Source organism: Leptodactylus fuscus, chromosome 2 (genome assembly GCF_031893055.1).
Source record: "Leptodactylus fuscus isolate aLepFus1 chromosome 2, aLepFus1.hap2, whole genome shotgun sequence".
Lineage (NCBI taxonomy): Eukaryota > Metazoa > Chordata > Amphibia > Anura > Leptodactylidae > Leptodactylus > Leptodactylus fuscus.
The window spans coordinates 704187-726741 of record NC_134266.1 but is presented as its reverse complement, the minus strand read 5'-3'; the positions used below and the strand labels follow the sequence as shown (position 1 = coordinate 726741).

The 22555-nt window shown below is 44.1% G+C and overlaps 1 protein-coding gene across 1 annotated transcript in view; it reads right to left on the bottom strand.

The window, feature by feature from the left end:
- The window catches only part of LOC142193531 (uncharacterized), a 49169-nt gene that overhangs the window by 14770 nt on the left and 11844 nt on the right, over positions 1-22555 (bottom strand). Inside the window, 8 exon segments of the mRNA XM_075262503.1 lie at positions 6134-6279; positions 6575-6632; positions 7308-7450; positions 8054-8209; positions 11368-11411; positions 17320-18316; positions 18943-19081; positions 21383-21482. Coding sequence (XP_075118604.1) covers positions 6134-6279; positions 6575-6632; positions 7308-7450; positions 8054-8209; positions 11368-11411; positions 17320-18316; positions 18943-19081; positions 21383-21482 — 1783 coding nt within the window.

The window sequence follows — 22555 nt, the reverse complement described above, 5'->3', positions numbered from 1 at the left end:
TATAAAAGCACACAATGATCAGGTCTATAAAGCTCTCTCTATATCAGGGCATTATGTATATAAAGCAGTAATATACCATTGAGGCTTTTGGACAGAGGAAATCCTGCCAATGACAACAATCAAGTCTGTGGCTCAGCCATTAAAGTATCCGACCCCCACAGGGTTTGATGTCCAGATCAGAGCTAGTGATAAACGTGACTCGCACAAAGCTGTAAGTGAAATACAGACGCCATCCGCCATCTATATAAGGATTTAGTAATTCTAAAACAATTCTAAACTTCAACATAAGAAAGTAAATTAATAAGCTGATTTGAGTAGCGGACTTTATTACAATGACCATCATAAGATATTCGGTATCGCTGTAACCGTTACGATCCACACGATACAATAAAATATTTATAGTGATTAGTAAATGGTAGGGTTGAGCCGATCTTGAGATTTCAGAATCGATTTTAACCGGTTAAGGACCAGGCCCAGAAGTACATTAAGGACCGGGCCTCTTTTTTCAAAACTGACATGTGTCACTTTAAATGGCAATAACTTTGAGACGCTTTAACTTACACAAGTGATTTTGAGATTGTTTTTTCGTAACACATTATACTTCATGTTAGTGGTAAACACTAATCAATATTTTTGTATTTATTTATAAAAAAACTAGCAAATTTGATGGAAATTTGGAAAAAATTGCAATTTTCAAAATGTGAAATTCTCTGCTTTTCAGGCAGATAGTCATACCACCCAAATACATGAATAAATATTATCTCCCATATCTCTGCTTTATATCGGCATCATCTTTTGATTGTCTTTTAATTTATTTAGGCTGTTACAAGGCTTACAAGTGTAACAGAGATTTTCCAGATTTACAAGAAAATTCCTCAAATTAATTTTTTAGGGAACACCAGTTCTGAAAGGAATTATAAAGGCCTATATAATAGAAACCCCCATAAATCACCCCATTTTCAAAACTACACCCCTCAAATTATTCAAAACAGCATTTGGGATGTTTGTTAACCCTTTAAGCATTTCATAAGAATAAAAATAATATGGAGGTCAAATTTAGACATTTCATTTTTTTTCACTAATACATTCATTTAGACCTAAAATTAACACATTCACAAAGGGTTAAAGGAGAAAATGCATCTCACATTTTGTTATGCAATTTCTCCCGTGCACAGAAATACCCCACATGTGGGTGTAAACTGATTTTTGGGCACATGGCAGTGCACGAAAGGGAAGGAGCGACACGGTGTTTGAACAGCATATTTTGCTGGAATAATTTTCAGGCACCATGTCGCATTTGCAGAGCCCTTAGCGTACCAAAACAATGGAAACCCCCCAAAAGTGACCCCATTTTAGAATCTACACCCCTCACAGAATTCATCAAGGGGTATAGTGAGTATTTAGACCGTACAGTTGTTTCACAGATTTTACTAACATTGGAATGTGTAAAAGAAAAATTACTAAAATGTCACTTTATCCCCAAAGTTTTCATTTTCACAAAGGGTTAAAGGAGTAAAATCCCCCCAAAGTTTGTTAAACAATTTATCCTGAACATGGCAATACCCCATATGTGGCCATATTCTGCTGTATGGGAACATGGCGGGGCTCAGAATGGAAGGAGCGCTATTTGGCTTTTGGATGGCAGATTTTGCTGGAATAATTTTTAGGTGCCATGTCGCATTAGCAGAGCCCCTAGAGTACCAATACAGTGGAAACCCCCTAAAAGTGATCCCATTTTGGAAACTACACCCCCCACAGAACATATCAAAGGGTAGAGTGAGTATTTTGACCCTACAGCTGTTTCACAGATTTTATTAACATTGGGACATGAAAATGAAAATTTACTTTTTTTCCAACAAACTGTCAATTTAGCCCCAAATTTTTCATTTTCACAAGAGGATAAAGGAGAAAAAGCTCCCTAAAGTTCGTTAAACAATTTCTCCTGAACACGGAAATGCCCCATATGTGGCCATAATCTACTGTATGGGAACATGGTGGGGCTCAGAATGGAAAGAACGCTGTTCGGCTTTTGAAGGGCAGATTTTGCTGGAATATTTTTCAGGTCCCATGTTGCATTTGCAGAGCCCCTAGTGTACCAATAAAGTGGAAACCCCCTAAAAGTGACCCCATTTTGGAAACTACACCCCTCATAGAATTTATCTAGGGGTTTGGTGAGCATTTTGGCCTCACAGCTGATTCACAGATTTTATTAACAATGGGACGTAAAAATAAAAAATTACTTTTTTTTCCAATTAATCGTCCATTTAGCGCCATATTTTTAATTTTGCAAGTAGCTGAAGAATTAAAAGCATCCCAGAGTTTGTTACACAATTTCTTCTTAACACGGCAATACCCCATATGTGGCCATAATCTGCTGTATGGGTACATGGTGGGGCTCAGAGCGCTGTTTGGCTTTTAGAAAGCAGATGTGGCTGGAATAGTTCTCAGGTGCCATGTCGCATTAGCTGAGCCCCTAAGGTATCAATACAATGGAAACCCCCCATTGTGACCCCATTTTAGAAACTACACAGGTGACAGTAAACTGGAATTCACCAAGAAGTGACCCCATTTTGTAGGGACAATTTTAGGGCCTCTGCAAATGTGACGTGGTGTCCAAAAACAAAGAATCTAAATCTGCACTCCAAAAGCACATATCGCTCCTTCACATCTGCGCCCTGCTGTGTACCCAAATAGCTGTGTATGCCCACATGTATGACACTGGTGTACCCCGGATAACGTACTTAATGCCATATGTGGGTAGAAATGGCTGTTTGGGCACAGCCGGGCACAGAATGGAAGGAGCACTATTTTGGTTTTTGGAGCACAATTTGGTTTTTGGAAGTCATGCCACTTTTGCAAAGCCCCTGAATTGCCAATAAAGTGGAATCCGCAGACATGTCACCCCATTTTGGACACTAGCCCACTCATGGGATTTATCAAGTGGTGTAGCGAGCATTTTTAACCCCTGAGTGTTGCATTTATTTAGTTTCCAGAAATGAAATCACAGCTGATAATGAAGTTAAAAATGAAAATTTTCCAGAGATTCGCCATTTTAGTGCCTGATATGTTGTGCCCAACTTATGTCAGCAGAGACACTCCAAAAACTGGTAAGCGGGTATCCCGGGCACAACAGCTTTCAGAGCGTTCATCTCTGATACAAGATGGGGACAACATGTTACGCACAGAAATGACGGATTCCTGGAAAAATTGTCATTTTCACCTCTCACAATCAGCTTCGTATTCATTTATGGATAATAAGTTATAGCAACACTTGGGGGTTAAAAATGCTCTCTGTACCCCTGGATGAATCCTTCAGGGGTGTAGTTTCCAAAATAAGGTCTCATATCAGGGGATTCCACTTTACTGGTGTTTCAGCTCTGCAAAAGTGTCATGGCATCCAAAAACCAAACCGTCTGTGCTCCAAAAACCCAATAACCCTTCTTCCCTTCTGTGCGCGGCTGTGCCCTAGTATCAGTTTATACCCACATATGACATTACGTCCGATATAACGGGTACACCAGTGTCATACATGTGGCATAAACTGCAGTTTGGGCACACAGCAGGGCGCAGAAGGGAAGGAGCGCTATGCGGCTTTTGGAGTACAGAGTCAGATGTTTGGTATCTGGACGCCATGTCATGTTTGTAGAGCTTGTAAGGTACCAGAAAAGTGGATTCCCCAAAGGAGTGACCCCATTTTGAAAACTGCACCCCTCAAAGAATTTATCAGGGGGTGTAGTGAGTATTAGTATCCCGGACTTCACTGCACAGCGGATGGCGAAGAGGGAATATATAAGCAGTGCGGAGGACATTGCAGACACCAAATTCCCTACTATGTCCCAGTAGCTCCTATGATTGGGGGAGTCACTCTGGGGGTCACTTCTGGTGTTTTTTCGCTCATAAGCTGTAAATTTGGGGTGTCCCCTGATATTCGCTCGCACAGCTTATATATTCCCTATCTGCCGCAGCCAGTTGTGTTCTAATAATTTGGCGATTTTTGGGGGGTTTTGCTTTGACATTGCTAGATGCTATATTTTCTTTATTCTTCTGGTGACGTGGCCATATAAGGGCTTGTTGTTTGCGGGATGAGATGCATTTTGTAATGACACCATTTTTGGGTGCCTACAACTTACTGATTACATTTTATTAACTCTTTCTTGCTGGATTAAAAAAAAAAAAAAAAAAAAATCAATCCTGCATTGAGTTTTACATTTAAAATTTTTCGCCATGCAGCGTACAGTATAAGTAACATGTGTCCTTTATTCTGCGGGTCGGTACGGTTACGGCGATACCTCATGATTATGTTATTTTTTTATGCGATACTAAGTCTGCAGTAGTATATTTTGTAGGATGAGATGGCAAAAAATCATTACTTCCGGCGAGTTTTTTCCGTTTTTTTTCCCGACGTTCACCGTGTACATTAAATATTATTTCAGTTTTATTGTACAGGTTGTTACGGACGTGGCGATACCAAATATGCATTGCTTTTTTTAATTTTTAGTGCTTTTTTTTATATAATTCATTTTGTATAGAAAAAAGGGATTTTTGGACTTTAGAACTTTATTACTTTTTTCATACTTTTTTTTTTTTTTTAACCTTTTTTTTTTACTTTTTCATGTGTCCCTTTAGGACACTTGAATCAGTTGATGCTTTGATGAAAGCATCAACTGATTCTGCACAATAGCAGACAGGACACGAGCAGGACATGAACCTGCTCGTGTCCTGTAAGCTGCAGAGGAAGTGAGCTGCATCTCTCACTTCCTCCATCGCCCGGGCAGAAGCAGCAGGTATGTGGGGGCTCCGGTAGTCTGGGGTCACTGGCCAGACCCCAGACTACCTTTTACTGACATTGGCACCCCCCGATCTCGCCGCGGGGGGTGCCGATCACTTTCAATTATCGGCGGATCCCTTTCGATCGCGCCGTGATGTTTGACGGCGCGATCGAAAGGGTTAACACGTCCAGTCGGACTCAGTTCCGACTGGACGTTATGGAGGAAGGGGTTAGGTGTTAGTAACACCTAACCCCTGTCCCCCCCGCACCCCTCCCCCCGCCAGAAAGGTACCTAAAGGCCGGACGTATTTCGGCAATAGTCCGGTCTTTAGGTACCAGCACATGAGGCCGTAAATTTACGTACGGCGGTCCTCATGTGGTTAAAATCCGATTTCCGATCATTTTCCAGCCGATCCCAATCGTGAAATTTGCTTTATCGCTGATCGGGATCCAATCTTTTCCGAACCCAATCACTCAACCCTACTAAATGGCATTGAAAAAGGTGCCGTTGTGTCTTTAAATTAACTGGTAGAATTCTGGGGTCGGATGTTATTCTATGGGATCTGACTATATATAGCTGTGCCCTTTTATAAAGGCCATGGTCCAAGCTGTCCTGGACTGGCTTAGCAACGAGTGGTGGTTTGGGGAGGCCACTGGAGCAGCGCTGCTCCAGCAGACTCCCCTCACGCTCAGGCAGAGAGCAGGTCATCTCCGTGCCTGCTCTCTGTCTGCGAACAGCGCTAAGGCCCGCCCCCTTCACTCGACCACGTCCCTTCGCTCCGCCCCCTCCTCCCGGGGGGTGGGGCGGCTTTCTGTAGTTCGCCTCGGGCAGCGAAAGGGGTAGGTTCACCCCTGAGGTCCTCAGAAATCTCCTTTGTTAGTGCCATGATACGCTTACACAAACGTATTGTGAAGATCCAGCATCGATAGATCTCTGTTCTGTAACCCATTCCAGGACACAAACAACAGGTCTCCACTGTATTGTACAGCAGAGAGCCGACACTAATGCCCATGATCAGTGCCTGGGCATTAGCCTACAAAACAACTTGGTCATAACTGGGAATCTGTTCCCCTCTACACATGAAAAAGGCGGAGAGAAAAGTGATTTTTTTATGTGGATTAGGTTTCCGTTCGGGGGCCTCTCCAAGCGGATTTCCTGAACAAAAGCCCGAGCGCAGATGTGAACCTTAGGTGCCATTTTTGAGGTTTATTGCAGCCTGTAATAGAACTGCAGGTAATTTAAAATGTGTTAGCATTGTAATACATGCATTAGTCAACACCTTTAGGATCCATTCACACGGAGGAATATGGCGTGGACTTTGACTCAACCAATATGTGGCAAACACTTTCTTTCGATCTGCTCACAGTCTCTGCTATCTCCCGAACCTTCATTCCACGCTTCTCTAGCATCATTTGGTGAACTTGGGCAATGTTTTCTTTCGTGGTTGCAGTTTTTGGCCGTCCTGCACGTTCATCAGCAGCCAAGCTGATACGGCCATGTTTAAATTCAGCTGCCCAAAATGGTATGTAGAGTCCCCGTACACAGCGTCCAACTCGTCTGTAATTTGCGAAGGCGTATTGCCTTTCAAAAACAAATATCTAATGACATCCACTGTAACCCCTGCACTGTATTAGCAGACGGGCCCCGTGGACGAGGAATTCAGTAACAGATCAGTAGGTGTCTATGTGATCTCCATCTCCTCCACTGGAAAGCAGGTCCAAAGGGTTAAACAAAGGGCAGATATAAGCACAAGATGTAAGACATGTATGTATGTATGTATGTATGTATGTATGACAAGTTCTTACCGTCCACCGACACTGATGTAGACGCTTCCAGTTCATACGTCGTGCCACCAATGTTTTCCTGCAAAGATCCACATTAAGGAGGTGAGTATACAAGAAGAGGAGCCGCAGATTATCATCTATCCAGGTGTACGCCAAGACAACCCTAAAAGGTGTACTGGTACTGGTGCACTGTAGTATATGGTGTTACTAGGGGTATTATCTATGCATATATTATCTATACATAGCATTTAGGCAAATATGGAAAAGTCTCGTATATATAGAGAGGAGCACAAAACATCAAAGAAGACCACCCTGTTTCCCCCTCCGTGGCTTTATCTGCACAAATACCGCCATGTTAGTCAGTATATAACCCGTCACAGAGAAACCGTATTCAGTATCTCACAGCGCTGAGCACAGAAACCCTGTGACAACAATCTCAGAATGAAGACGTAAGAATCTCCAGAGTGCTGGTCAGACTACAAGAGGAGAAGGACTAAGAGGTCCAGGCAGGGCGGGAACCAAATGCAGCCGAAGCCCCAACCACCCCCAGACCCGATGGCCGCACTGAGAACCAGAACACCATTGCTTTGCCATTGGATTTTGCAGGTGAGCAGAGATTTAGTGGCAGGTGGTCGCCATGATGAGTGCACCCAATAGGAACAGAGGTTTAAGGAAGAGCTCTCGGCCCCAGAAGGGCAAGTGACCCGGAGGAACTCATTAAAAGAATCTCTAATTATAGAAGAAGTTTCATTACATCAATGTAGGGAAGATCTGCAGAAAACTCGGCTTCATCTACCTGATGGTCAGCGGGGAGACTTGGCTGCTCTTCTTCTTTACACTCCGGGGGATATGGAGGACGGGGACATCTCTGTGGTGGCTCTGTGTGACTGGATCCATCTATAGGGAATATACACAGGGACTGAATACATTGTCTATATGTGATGAGCAGGTGATGGGGGAATCTCGGGGACCTCATACCTGGTCTCCTCTATCAGGAAGGTCTCCTCTTACCTGCTGATGTGAGGGGCTGCTGATCCTCCATCATGGCCTCCTTGTACAGATCCTTGTGTCCTTCTAAATACTCCCACTCCTCCATGGAGAAATAGACAGTGACGTCCTGACACCTTATAGGAACCTGACAACACAATGACACAGTCACCCCCAGAGCCCTCCTTGGTGTTCTTGTAGAAGGTCCCACCATTCCCAGCAGCGCTCACCTCTCCGCTCAGCAGCTCAGTGATCCTGCTGGTAAGTTCTAGGATCTTCTGCTCATGTCTCAGTGAATGTGGTGGAGACTCGGTGATGGGGCTCGGGGTCCTGCTCCCTCCTCCTGACACACGGGGTGTCACACACTCACCAGACGACTTCTTCACTACTGTGTAATCCTGTGTATGGTGAGACACTACAGGTCACTACAGAGAGTCTAAGAATCCTTCACCTGTCCAGTCATTCACCTGCTTTATTCCTAGAGATAAGAGCCATGTCCTGGGAGACTCTCACCTCTCCAGTGATCCAGTAGATCATCTCCAGGGCGAGGTCTAGTATCCTGGCCGCCATGTGGCTTCTCTCCATCTCCATCCTCGGTGGGTCCTTGATGGAAAGGACCATTATCTTCCAAAAAAGTCTTCAGCTGTGAGAGTCCTGGACCTAAAGAACCTGAGGAACAAACAAGGAGGGCGGAGAGTGAAATCACATCTAGAAGAAGCGTCAGGGATTATAAAGGAGAGGACACTCACAGTATATATCTACAGTTAGGGCCAGAAATATTTGGACAGTGACACAATTTTCGCGAGTTGGGCTCTGCATGCCACCACATTGGTTTTGAAATGAAACCTCTACAACAGAATTCAAGTGCAGATTGTAACGTTTAATTTGAAGGGTTGAACAAAAATATCTGATAGAAAATGTAGGAATTGTAGACATTTCTTTACAAACACTCCACATTTTAGGAGCTCAAAAGTAATTGGACAAATAAACATAACCCAAACAAAATATATTTATTTTCAATATTTTGTTGCGAATCCTTTGGAGGCAATCACTGCCTTAAGTCTGGGACCCATGGACATCACCAAACGCTGGGTTTCCTCCTTCTTAATGCTTTGCCAGGTCTTTACAGCCGCAGCCTTCAGGTCTTGCTTGTTTGTGGGTCTTTCCGCCTTAAGGGTGCATGCACACTACGTAACGCCGGGCGTGTATGAGAGCCGTACACGCCGGCATTACAGCAGACTGCCGAACACTTCCCATTCACTTCAATGGGAGCGCTCGTAACAGCGGCGTTTACGAGCGCTCCCATTGAAGTGAATGGGAAGTGTTCGGCAGCCCTGCTGTAACGCCAGCGTGTACGGCTCTCATACACGCCCGGCGTTACGTAGTGTGCATGCACCCTCAGTCTGGATTTGAGCATGTGAAATGCATGCTCAGTTGGGTTAAGATCTGGTGATTGACTTGGCCATTGCAGAATGTTCCACCTTTTTGCACTCATGAACTCCTGGGTAGCTTTGGCTGTATGCTTGGGGTCATTGTCCATCTGTACTATGAAGCGCCGTCCGATCAACTTGGCAGCATTTGGCTGAATCTGGGCTGAAAGTATATCCCGATACACTTCAGAATTCATCCGGCTACTCTTGTCTGCTGTTATGTCATCAATAAACACAAGTGACCCAGTGCCGCCATTGAAAGCCATACATGCCCATGCCATCACGTGGCCTCCACCATGTTTTACAGAGGATGTGCTGTGCCTTGGATCATGTGCCGTTCCCTTTCTTCTCCAAACTTTTTTCTTCCCATCATTCTGGTACAGGTTGATCTTTGTCTCATCTGTCCATAGAATACTTTTCCAGAACTGAGCTGGCTTCTGGAGGTGTTTTTCAGCAAATGTAACTCTGGCCTGTCTATTTTTGGAATTGATGAATGGTTTGCATCTAGATGTGAACCCTTTGTATTTACTTTCATGGAGTCTCCTCTTTACTGTTGACTTAGAGACAGATACACCTACTTCACTGAGAGTGTTCTGGACTTCAGTTGATGTTGTGAACGGGTTCTTCTTGACCAAAGAAAGTATGCGGCGATCATCCACCACTGTTGTCATCCGTGGACGCCCAGGCCTTTTTGAGTTCCCAAGCTCACCAGTCAATTCCTTTTTTCTTAGAATGTACCTAACTGTTGATTTTGCTACTCCAAGCATGTCTGCTATCTCTATGATGGATTTTTTTATTTTTTTTCAGCCTCAGGATGTTCTGCTTCACCTCAATTGAGAGTTCCTTTGACCGCATGTTGTCTGGTCACAGCAACAGCTTCCAAATGCAAAACCACACACCTGGAATCAACCCCAGACCTTTTAACTACTTCATTGATTACAGGTTTACGAGGGAGACGCCTTCAGAGTTAATTGCAGCCCTTAGAGTCCATTGTCCAATTACTTTTGGTCCCTTGAAAAAGAGGAGGCTATGCATTACAGAGCTATGATTCCTAAACCCTTTCTCCGATTTGGATGTGGAAACTCTCATATTGCAGCTGGGAGTGTGCACTTTCAGCCCATATTATATATATCATTGTATTTCTGAACATGTTTTAGTAAACAGCTAAAATAACAAAACTTGTGTCACTGTCCAAATATTTCTGGCCCTAACTGTATATACTATGGAGCAGACGTCATGTTATTACTAGGTCTGATACACTCAATGATAAGAAAAGAAACCAAATAAGTCACTATGGGAAAAAAACCGGATGTGTTCTAGTTTTTCCTGCAGCTCGTTTTTGTTGTGGCCGACTACATGGGGTCTTTGTCTAAAAAGGTTTTTAGAGGCTTCTCTTGGGTAGTGTACATGATGGGATCTGACGAATGTTGGGTTGATGGAGGTCTCATGGTGAGCAGATTATGACACTTCATGGTCCTGCCGTATCTCATCTTGTATCCAGACTACAGGTGTAACATCTGTGGTAAATGTACTGCTATATACCATACACAGCCTGTGTATGTAGAGATGTAGCAGAGCCGTGTATGTAGAGATGTAGCAGAGCCGTGTATGTAGAGATGTAGCAGAGCCGTGTATGTAGAGATGTAGCAGAGCCGTGTATGCAGAGATGTAGCAGAGCCGTGTATGCAGAGATGTAGCAGAGCCGTGTATGCAGAGATGTAGCAGAGCCGTGTATGCAGAGATGTAGCAGAGCCGTGTATGCAGAGATGTAGCAGAGCCGTGTATGTAGAGATGAAGCAGAGCCGTGTATGTACAGATGTAGCAGAGCCGTGTATGTAGACATGTAGCAGAGCCGTGTATGTAGACATGTAGCAGAGCCGTGTATGTAGACATGTAGCAGAGCCGTGTATGCAGACATGTAGCAGAGCCGTGTATGCAGAGATGTAGCAGAGCCGTGTATGCAGAGATGTAGCAGAGCCGTGTATGCAGAGATGTAGCAGAGCCGTGTATGCAGAGATGTAGCAGAGCCGTGTATGCAGAGATGTAGCAGAGCTTTTCTCCAGGTGACATCTCATGGCAGGTTTCTCAATGATATCCATACTGAGATACACGTGATCACATGATGATTATGGAAACACATGAAATCTCCCTGTACACAGCCGGGTCCTCCTGCCTAGTAGGTTACACATCCTCCTCCTCCTCCTACCGTACAGTCAGTCATACTCTCATCCTCCCCCTGGACATTAGGAGTAGTAGTTGTCCCTATCACTGCTCTGCCCGCAGGACGTCTCTCTCCTCCGTCTCCCATTATCCTCCACTTTCTCTCCTTCCAGTCCTGCAGCCTCTTACAATGGAGTGACCCAGAGACTGATGGAATAGCCGGCAGTGTGTGCTTACCTCTGCTCTCCAGCCCTGCTGCCGCCTGTCTCTGCTTCCTCCAGCTATTTACAATCCACAGAGATCCAGTGGGTGGGAATCATTGCAAGGATCTGCCCGCCCCTCTGTGCTGCTGTGAGCACTAATACACATCAGAATACAGGGGCCTTCACTGCACCAGCCACAATAGCAATCCCCAGGTCTGAGCCAACATACAAGTGTGTAATGCTGCAGAGCTGGATCCAGCAGACGGAGAGCCAGGAATAGAGGAAATACATCACACATAGCAGGGGGAGGAGAGAGCCACAATGATGTCACCCCAGGAAGAGGAAACCAAGCAGGCGGCCAACCAGGAAGAGAGCAAGAGGAATCTGAAGAGTAGGGAACGGACTGTAACCAGGAGGAGTGCAAGAGGAATCCGAACTACAGGGAATGGACTGTAACCAGGAGGAGTGCAAGAGGAATCTGAAGAGTAGGGAACGGACTGTAACCAGGAGGAGTGCAAGAGGAATCCAAGCTACAGGGAATGGACTGTAACCAGGAGGAGTGCAAGAGGAATCCGAAGAGTAGGGAATGGACTGTAACCAGGAGGAGTGCAAGAGGAATCCAAGCTACAGGGAATGGACTGTAACCAGGAGGAGTGCAAGAGGAATCCGAACTACAGGGAATGGACTGTAACCAGGAGGAGTGCAAGAGGAATCCGAAGAGTAGGGAATGGACTGTAACCAGGAGGAGTGCAAGAGGAATCCAAGCTACAGGGAATGGACTGTAACCAGGAGGAGTGCGAGAGGAATCCGAACTACAGGGAATGGACTGTAACCAGGAAGAGTGCAAGAGGAATCCGAACTACAGGGAATGGACTGTAACCAGGAGGAGTGCGAGAGGAATCTGTACTACAGGGAATGGACTGTAACCAGGAGGAGTGCAAGAGGAATCTGAAAAACAGGGAATGGACTGTAACCAGGAGGAGCGCAAGAGGAATCCGAACTACAGGGAATGGACTGTAACCAGGAGGAGTGCAAGAGGAATCTGAAGAGTAGGGAATGGACTGTAACCAGGAAGAGTGCAAGAGGAATCTAAACTACAGGGAATGGACCGTAACCAGGAGGAGTGCAAGAGGAATCTGAAAAACAGGGAATGGACTGTAACCAGGAGGAGCGCAAGAGGAATCCGAACTACAGGGAATGGACTGTAACCAGGAGGAGTGCAAGAGGAATCCGAACTACAGGGAATGGACTGTAACCAGGAGGAGTGCAAGAGGAATCCGAACTATAGGGAATGGACTGTAACCAGGAAGAGTGCAAGAGGAATCTGAACTACAGGGAATGGACTGTAACCAGGAAGAGTGCAAGAGGAATCTGAACTACAGGGAATGGACTGTAACCAGGAAGAGTGCAAGAGGAATCCGAACTATAGGGAATGGACTGTAACCAGGAGGAGTGCAAGAGGAATCCGAACTACAGGGAATGGACTGTAACCAGGAGGAGTGCAAGAGGAATCCGAAGAGTAGGGAATGGACTGTAACCAGGAGGAGTGCAAGAGGAATCCAAGCTACAGGGAATGGACTGTAACCAGGAGGAGTGCGAGAGGAATCCGAACTACAGGGAATGGACTGTAACCAGGAAGAGTGCAAGAGGAATCCGAACTACAGGGAATGGACTGTAACCAGGAGGAGTGCGAGAGGAATCTGTACTACAGGGAATGGACTGTAACCAGGAGGAGTGCAAGAGGAATCTGAAAAACAGGGAATGGACTGTAACCAGGAGGAGCGCAAGAGGAATCCGAACTACAGGGAATGGACTGTGACCAGGAGGAGTGCAAGAGGAATCTGAAGAGTAGGGAATGGACTGTAACCAGGAAGAGTGCAAGAGGAATCTAAACTACAGGGAATGGACCGTAACCAGGAGGAGTGCAAGAGGAATCTGAAAAACAGGGAATGGACTGTAACCAGGAGGAGCGCAAGAGGAATCCGAACTACAGGGAATGGACTGTAACCAGGAGGAGTGCAAGAGGAATCCGAACTACAGGGAATGGACTGTAACCAGGAGGAGTGCAAGAGGAATCCGAACTATAGGGAATGGACTGTAACCAGGAAGAGTGCAAGAGGAATCCAAACTACAGGGAATGGACTGTAACCAGGAAGAGTGCAAGAGGAATCTGAACTACAGGGAATGGACTGTAACCAGGAAGAGTGCAAGAGGAATCCGAACTATAGGGAATGGACTGTAACCAGGAGGAGTGCAAGAGGAATCCGAACTACAGGGAATGGACTGTAACCAGGAGGAGTGCAAGAGGAATCCGAACTATAGGGAATGGACTGTAACCAGGAGGAGTGCAAGAGGAATCCGAACTACAGGGAATGGACTGTAACCAGGAAGAGTGCAAGAGGAATCTGAACTACAGGGAATGGAGTGTAACCAGGAGGAGTGCAAGAGGAATCCGAACTACAGGGAATAAATCTGAACTACAGGGAATGGACTATAACCAGGAAGAGTGCAAGAGGAATCTGAACTACAGGGAATGGAGTGTAACCAGGAGGAGTGCAAGAGGAATCTGAACTACAGGGAATGGACTGTAACCAGGAGGAGTGCAAGAGGAATCTGAAGAGTAGGGAATGGACTGTAACCAGGAAGAGTGCAAGAGGAATCCGAACTACAGGGAATAAACTGTAACCAGGAGGAGTGCAAGAGGAATCTGAACTACAGGGAATAAACTGTAACCAGGAGGAGTGCAAGAGGAATCTGAACTACAGGGAATGGACTATAACCAGGAAGAGTGCAAGAGGAATCTGAACTACAGGGAATGGAGTGTAACCAGGAGGAGTGCAAGAGGAATCTGAACTACAGGGAATGGACTGTAACCAGGAAGAGAGAAAGAGGAATCCGAACTACAGGGAATGGGCTGTAACCAGGAGGAGTGCAAGAGGAATCCGAACTACAGGGCTATAAGCAGGGGACATACTAAAAAGAATGAAGAAAACGAATGAACATTATTACCAATGGGGAAAGATGTAAAATAAATATTTAATGAGCTTTCTAGGTTTAATAAACCAGGAATGAACAGGATATATCTGTGGTGTATAATGAGCGAATATTCCATAGAAACTGTTGTATAATACTTCTCCTGTTCTACTCCAGGTCTATCTAGCACAGGAATAGTATTATACATCTGTTTCTATGGAATATTCGCTCATTATTCACTACAGATATATCCTGTTCATTGCTGGTCTATTACACTTAGAAAACTCATGAAATCTTTATTTTCCATCTGTCCCCATTGCTAATAATGTTCATTCTTTTTCTTCATTCTCTTTAGTGTGTCCCTATAAGGAGCAGCAGGGGAAGGAACTACAAGTCCCATCAACCCTAGGGAACAGAAACAGGAAGTGGGCGGAGCTAGAGGTGGTGAGGTAAAAGAGGGAACAGAAACAGGAAGTGGGCGGAGCTAGAGGTGGTGAGGTAAAAGAGGGAACAGGAAGTGGGCGGAGCTAGAGGTGGTGAGGTAAAAGAGGGAACAGGAAGTGGGCGGAGCTAGAGGTGGTGAGGTAAAAGAGGGAACAGACCAGTGAGGATGTCAGTCCTGTCAGGAGGATTGTGAGGGAGAGAAGGGAATGTCTTATGGCCGGTCAGACCAGACCTCGTATCATGTGAGGTAACCCTGAGAGCCCAAGCCTGCTGTGTTATATCTGAGGAGGACGGAGAGACTCCGCCATTGTATCTGAGGTCCACTGAGTGACAGGAGATCCTTCACATAATCTGAGGGAGATTAAAACAAACGACAAGGAAAAAAATATTAGGAACAGCGACGAGAGGTAATAACAGTGCGATGTCAGTCATCTGGATTGTCCGTAGATGAATATACAGTCAGATCTGGTAACCAGAAGAATGTGTCACTGCCATCATTTACTGTGAGAAATACTTCACTTTCTGGAACAATATCAGGGGCCATGACTGTATACATAATGCTTATGTCCATATGTATAGACTAGTCAGGAGATGGCGGTGTATTCGCCCATAGGGAAATAAGATGAGGCGACTGTCCCCTAGTAATGTGGATATGGTGGAGCAGAAAAGGGTTAAACATGTTAAGGTCATGCTAAGCTTTGGCCAATATCTCACAGTGACTTCTCTCCACATGTAATTGAGTTCTCACCCCTGTGTCGGTCATCTAGTGCTCTTCATAGTGAGTCACAAAGCTTAGTATATGTCAGGGATATTCTATAGGTATATACATTATACCGTTATATACATTATACCGTTATATACCTGCCTGATATGGTATCACAATTCTGTCTGTACTGTATAGCCTGATACTATAGATAAACGGATACTGTGGGGTCAGGCTGGAGACTTCACGCATGCGCCACGCATACTGTATGCTACTTGTATAACATGCATACACCACACATACACCATGCATACCCCACTCGTATGCCACACATACACCACGCACACAACGTATACACCACGCATAACACATCATGAGTGCCTATCTTTCATTCGGATGATCTATACCTACCTCAGTGTATATAAGAATTCTCACGGACAATGAGTTGGGATCCTAATGAAATTCTACCGTAACAATGTCTACTCTATAAGAACAGCTTGTGCGGTGCCACATCCTCTTTTAGGCGTTTACCATGATTATACTGATATTCATAGTATGATAAATCGGTACCTACAAACTGCGATTTTCAATGTAATTCCTCCATTTGTAGAGCTGTGTGATTGTAGGAACCCAACTTAAGACCGGGGCCCCACTGGGCGGAATCGCCGCGATTTGGCCGCAGCGGAGACACTGCAGGAAAAATTGCGGCGTTTTACAGTGCAAGCAAAGGGGATGGGATTTATGCCCACTTTGTGGAAGAAATTGCAGCGTGTCCGTTGCGGTTTTGAAAATCACAGCATGTCAAAACTGCGGAGAAAAACTCTGTGACCTTTCTGTTGAAATCGCTGCGGAAAGAACTGCAATGCGTTCACGCCACAGTTCTTTCGCTTTAGCACTGCATTTCCGTCCAGTGGGGCCTTAGCCTAACTATCTTATATGGGCGAGTTCCGGATCTCTCCTGACAGATAATACAGAAATTTCCTTTGATTTCATAGGAGGTTTCTAGCGGTAGACAAGTCCCCTGAGTTCACTTTATATTCAGTGATACATACAGAGAAGTCAAAATACTTTAACCCTTTCCTGCCCGCCATACTACTACAGGCTCCGCCGTATCGCACACCATGTTTCTTCTCATCACTGACCCCAGAACCAGAGGCCGCACTGCATTTTTTTCCTGAAAAGTAAAGATTGTCCTTTTATCCTTCGTGAGGAGTATTTTAATACCTCGGCAAAAATTAAACATTTTGAAAAAGAAAAAAAAATTTTTTGAGGCCCCATGTGGTAACTTTTATTTCAGTGTAAGGTGTTTTTCTTGAGAGACAAGATGTGGTTTTTATTAATACTATTTTGGGGAACATCCGATATTTTGTTCACTTTTTATTAAATTTTTTTTCTAATAAACCTATTAACCTGCAACAATTAAATTGCTTATCCCATAGCAGCGGAGTCCTGGCGGTTAAGGCGCCCCTCTGTGCTTGTGAGGGGGCTCTACATGTAACGTGCTGACATAATAATTCGGCGGATGTCAGTGAGCGATTTTAAGCTCGGGAAATGGGTGGAGCAGAATTTACATTTTTAAAATTTCCTCGAAAAGTCTTGTGCTTATTAATGGTCCTGAGACTTCTTTCAATGCGTAATAATGCGTCAGGGGTCTATGATGTGTGTACCGGCGTTATTCTAAGCAACATATATAAGAGAAAAAGAGACTTGGCCCACAAACCCCAGAATCATACATTGATCTATCATTCTGAGCAAAATCTACAAAAATGTTCTTTATTATACATACGGAGCTCCACATCTGCCGCATCTCCTACAATCTGAACATTACAATGTCTTCTTCCTTGTGTGAGATGTCAGATGTTTTACAAGTCCTGGCCTCTGGGCATAGCATTTCCCACACATGAATATAGCTTCTCTCCTGTGTGAATTCTTACATGATTCATAAGATTTTTCTTTTCGTTAAAAGATTTTCCGCATTCTGTACATAAATATGGCTTCTCTCCTGTGTGAATTCTTACATGATTCATAAGATTGCTCCTTTGGATAAAACATTTTCCGCATTCTGTACATGAATATGGCTTCTCTCCTGTGTGAGTTCTTACATGACTCATAAGATTTTTCTTTTGGTTAAAAGATTTTCCACATTCTGTACATGAATATGGCTTCTCTCCTGTGTGAGTTCTTACATGACTCATAAGATATTTCTTTTGGTTAAAAGATTTTCCGCATTCTGTACATGAATATGGCTTCTCTCCTGTGTGAGTTCTTACATGACTCATAAGATTTTTCTTTTGGTTAAAAGATTTTCCGCATTCTGTACATGAATATGGCTTGTCTCCTGTGTGAGTTCTCATATGACCCAAAAGAGTTGATCTCTGTGTAAAATATTTCCCACATACTGAACATAAATTTCGCTTCTCCCCTGTGTGAATTCTCTGATGATTCACAAGACGTGATTTTTTAATAAAAGATTTCCCACATTCTGAACAAGCGAATGGCTTCTCCCCCGTGTGAATTCTCTGATGATCTATAAAACTTGACTTCCTAGTAAAAGACTCCCCACATTCTGGACAGGAAAACGGCCTCTCCCCTGTGTGAATTCTCTGATGAGTAACAAGATTAGATTTTCGACTAAAACTTTTTGCACATTCTGAACATGAATACGGCCCTTTATCAGCGTGAATTCTCTTGGGATCGTAATGATTAGATTGATGGTTAAAATGTTTCCCAGATTCCAGACAAGGCAAATCTTTACCCAGTTGATGACCAGGACTGCTTTTACCAATTTGGGATTTCTTAACGTCTACATCATAAGAGGCCGATGAGAGAAGGTGTCCGGGAGAGCCGCGGATCCGGTCTTCGCCTAGAAAAAGAAAAAATTTTGAAACTCACATAATGAGAAAGACATATAGTACTGTGCAAAAAACTTTAGGTGGGTGTAGAACAGAAGTAAGAAGCTTTCAGATATAGAAGGGGTATTTGTAATTCTTTTTCTTTATAGAAATAAACTAATTAGCTAATTCTAAATCTCATCAATATTTGGTGTGACCTTTAACCTTTGCCTTCCATCACTTCATCTCAGAACTTGCAGACAGATCTTCTGAGGATGTAGGGTTGCTCCAATCCGTCTGTCGTTTCATTTAATCCCAGACAGACTGGGTGATTATTTTATTTTTTGACACCTGACAAACTTTTGCACAGTCCTGAGCACTACAGAAGTATTAGTGACATCCCATTCTAGATCCGGAGGCGTTAACATGGAGTTGATTGTTCCTTTGCAGGTATAATGGCTTCCACTCTTCTGAGAAGACTTTCTATAAGATTTCATAGCTCTTCTGTAGGATTTTTTGTTCATTCATTCACTGCAGTATTTGTAAGGTCAGGCACGGATGTTGGACATTGCAAGGGTCAAACTTGTTCATCCCTTGTTGGATGGGGTTGAGGTCGAGTTCTTTCACATCAGTACCCCCCGGCCATACCTTTATGCACCTTGCTTTGTGCATTGGGGCACCGTCATGCTTGGACAGAAAAGACGACTCCCCCAAACTGTTCCTACAAAGTTGGAAATGTCTCGGCCTGCTGAAGCATTAAGATTTCCCTTCACTAGAGCTAAGAGGCCTAGGTCTACCTGTAAGACAGACCAAATAGTATTATTACCAATATGTACCGCCTGGCAGGTCACATTCACCAATCCCAGACTGGCCCATCAGACTCCCAGATAGATGGCCATTTTCAGAGTCCAGTGGCCGCATTGTGCGTTACACCGCCCCATATCTCTGTGTGCCTATATTAGCACGCAGGGGCTGCGCCTTGGTGTAATGAAAAATCACAAGCAAGCGTGGGGAAGCCATTTTGTCTCAACATATGGGGTCAAGTCAGGCAGCTTCAAGTGGAGTAAACAAGTACTATATTATATCATCAGCAAATACTATCAAGCCACAGCTGTTATCGCCTCTATTCAGAGCAGTGGGCTCCTTCTTGGCAGTCTTCCCATGGGGATGGCCACTCTGTGGAGGGATTTCCAAGAAAGGTGATGAATAGCTCGCAACTAGCATATGCGAATTGCGTGCGGTCCAGGAATAATCCGCCCACAGGTTATAAAGTCGATGGCAAACATCAGCCTTGAGTGTTCACTCATTCGGTGGGGGGGGACGCCTGCATCATCAAAGTCCACCGATTGGATCTGTCACTGAAGGCTCGATGGGAACCGATCGGCATCGATGAGGTTGTGACAGTAAGTAATCCTAGATAATCTACATAATAAATTATGTTAACCTGCTAGTATGTGTCTGGCCTGTCTTTTTCTTTGTTCTATCACGGAATCCAAAAGAACCTCAGCAATCTTACAGGAATCCAGAGATCCCTGTCAATTTTGCAATACACTTGGGTATATCAAACCTATATCTGAAGTATTCCATATATAGAGACAATGGGCATCTATAGGGTATAAATGACCGACAAACATAGGAGGCCTACTAGAAGCACATGGCAGATGTGCACAGAGGGGTCGGGGACCTGTAACATAACCTTCAGGGCAGAGACATGGTGACTTAAAGCTAATGTAAGTATTCTGTATTTTATATTTACTACCTGTTATAGCCCATATATTACATCTGGGTATGAATTATGGACTACACACTTGTTTACCCTGCAGCTTCTTTTGCCTGCTTTTATTCGGACAGTAGTAGGGGTAAGAGGCAGGCTCCCTTCTCTCCCGTGTCTTGGCTACCTTGCCCCACTCATTGACTAAGCCTCAATGCATGTCAGGCTACACACTATGCCGGATTGTGCCTGAAGTGCTCAAGATGGTACCATCCAATTTTTTTTATGAAATACCCTCCGACATGAGCAGCCTCGTAGCTAGAGTCCAGAATTTGCCAAGTTTGATAGGAGTCCTAGACATCGCACCCAGTCAGTATTGACTTTCACCGAGCGCTTCATTAGTATACACAGCATAATAATGTCCACAAAAGAGCAATGACTACTAATTCAGATATGTTTTATTATGATTATTATTATTATTATTTTATTTTTATTTTTTTATTTTTTATTTTTTTTTTTTGGGGGGGGGGGGTATCTCTGGTCTATCAAAATTGATAGTATTTATTTTTTCATTAAACATAGGACCTTTAGGCATCTAATAGTTGAGCCAGAGACCTAGATATTCCCATTGAGAGGATTTTCTTTGACCAAAAGCTTCAAGGGGATATTGTCACTCCTTGGGGAGAGACCACCATATAGGTGTGTGGAGTCTTAGTAAGCCTTTAGCACTCCACTTTGCAAGGAACTATGGGAAGAATATGCAATTCTGCCTTCCATGATGTAATTAGGAAGACAGTTGCTGCCTCAGTATTGCAAACCAATAGAGGGCGCTCACTGGAATGTGCAAGCCTGTCTTATGACAGGATTCCAATGAAATAACCCAATAAAGCCTGCTCCCTTTAGCATCATGCCCGACCTTCCAAGAGGCCTTTGTTTTGCAATGACGCTGGGATTATTACCAGGTATAGTCTCTCAACCGAGGACAGCTGTTTCGATCTACTTGGATATAATATATATATATATATATATATATATATATATATATATATATATATGTAGCACACAATGATCAGGTCTATAAAGCTCTCTCTATATCAGGGCATTATACTGTACATGTAAAGCAGTAATATACCATTGAGGCTTTTGGACAGAGGAAATCCTGCCAATGACAACAATCAAGTCTGTGGCTCAACCATGAAAGTATCCGACGCCCACAGGGTTTGATGTCCAGATCAGAGCTAGTGATAAACGTGACTCGCACAAAGCTGTAAGTGAAATACAGACGCCATCCGCCATCTATATAAGGATTTAGTAATTCTAAAACAATTCTAAACTTCAACATAAGAAAGTAAATTAATAAGCTGATTTGAGTAGCGGACTTTATTACAATGACCATCATAAGATATTCGGTATCGCTGTAACCGTTACGATCCACACGATACAATACAATATTTATAGTGATTAGTAAATGGTAGGGTTGAGCCGATCTTGAGATTTCAGAAACGATTTTAAAATTCAATTTCCGATCATTTTCCAGCTGATCCCGTTCGTGAAATTTGCTCGATCACCAATCGGAATCCGATCTTTTCCGAACCCGATCGCTCAACCCTAGTCAATGCTTCTCTATGGGAAAAGTCAGTTTTAGGGTTGAGCCGATCTTGAGATTTCAAAATCCGATTTCCGATCATTTTCCAGTCGATCCCGATCGTGAAATTTGCTCTATCGCTGGGGATCCAATCTTTTCCGAACCCAATCACTCAACCCTACTAAATGGCATTGGAAAAGGTGCCGTTGTGTCTTTAAATTAACTGGTAGAAATCTGGGGTCGGATGTTATTCTATGGGATCTGACTATATATAGCTGTGCCCTTTTATAAAGGCCACGGTCCATAGAAGATCCCGCCCACTTCTGCTGTGGTCTGCCATTCGCGAATATTCATGACAATGGGGGAATTCATGAAGACTAGCATACAAAGTGGCAGTCTCCAGAGGTGCAGCTAGATGGGGGCAAGAGGGCAGTGTCCTCCTGCCCACTGACATGATTAGATGCCCCCCGCCACTAAGTGACCACTTTAAAATGCAGCAGGACACGGACGCAGGCAAAACTTACAGTTGAGCAGGAAGTCATTGGCTTCAGTTCCTGCCCTACTATTCTCCAACAAGATGCCGGGACCACAAACAGGACATCTACACTCACCGGCCACTTTATTAGGTACACCTGTCCAACTGCTCGTTAACACTTAATTTCTAATCAGCCAATCACATGGCGGCAACTCAGTGCATTTAGGCATGTAGACATGGTCAAGAAAATCTCCTGCAGTTCAAACCGAGCATCAGTATGGGGAAGAAAGGTGATTTGAGTGCCTTTGAACGTGGCATGGTTGTTGGTGCCAGAAGGGCTGGTCTGAATATTTCCGAAACTGCTGATCTACTGGGATTTTCACGCACAACCATCTCTAGGGTTTACGGAGAATGGTCCGAAAAAGAAAAAACATCCAGTGAGCGGCAGTTCTGTGGGCGGAAATGCGTTGTTGATGCCAGAGGTCAGAGGAGAATGGCCA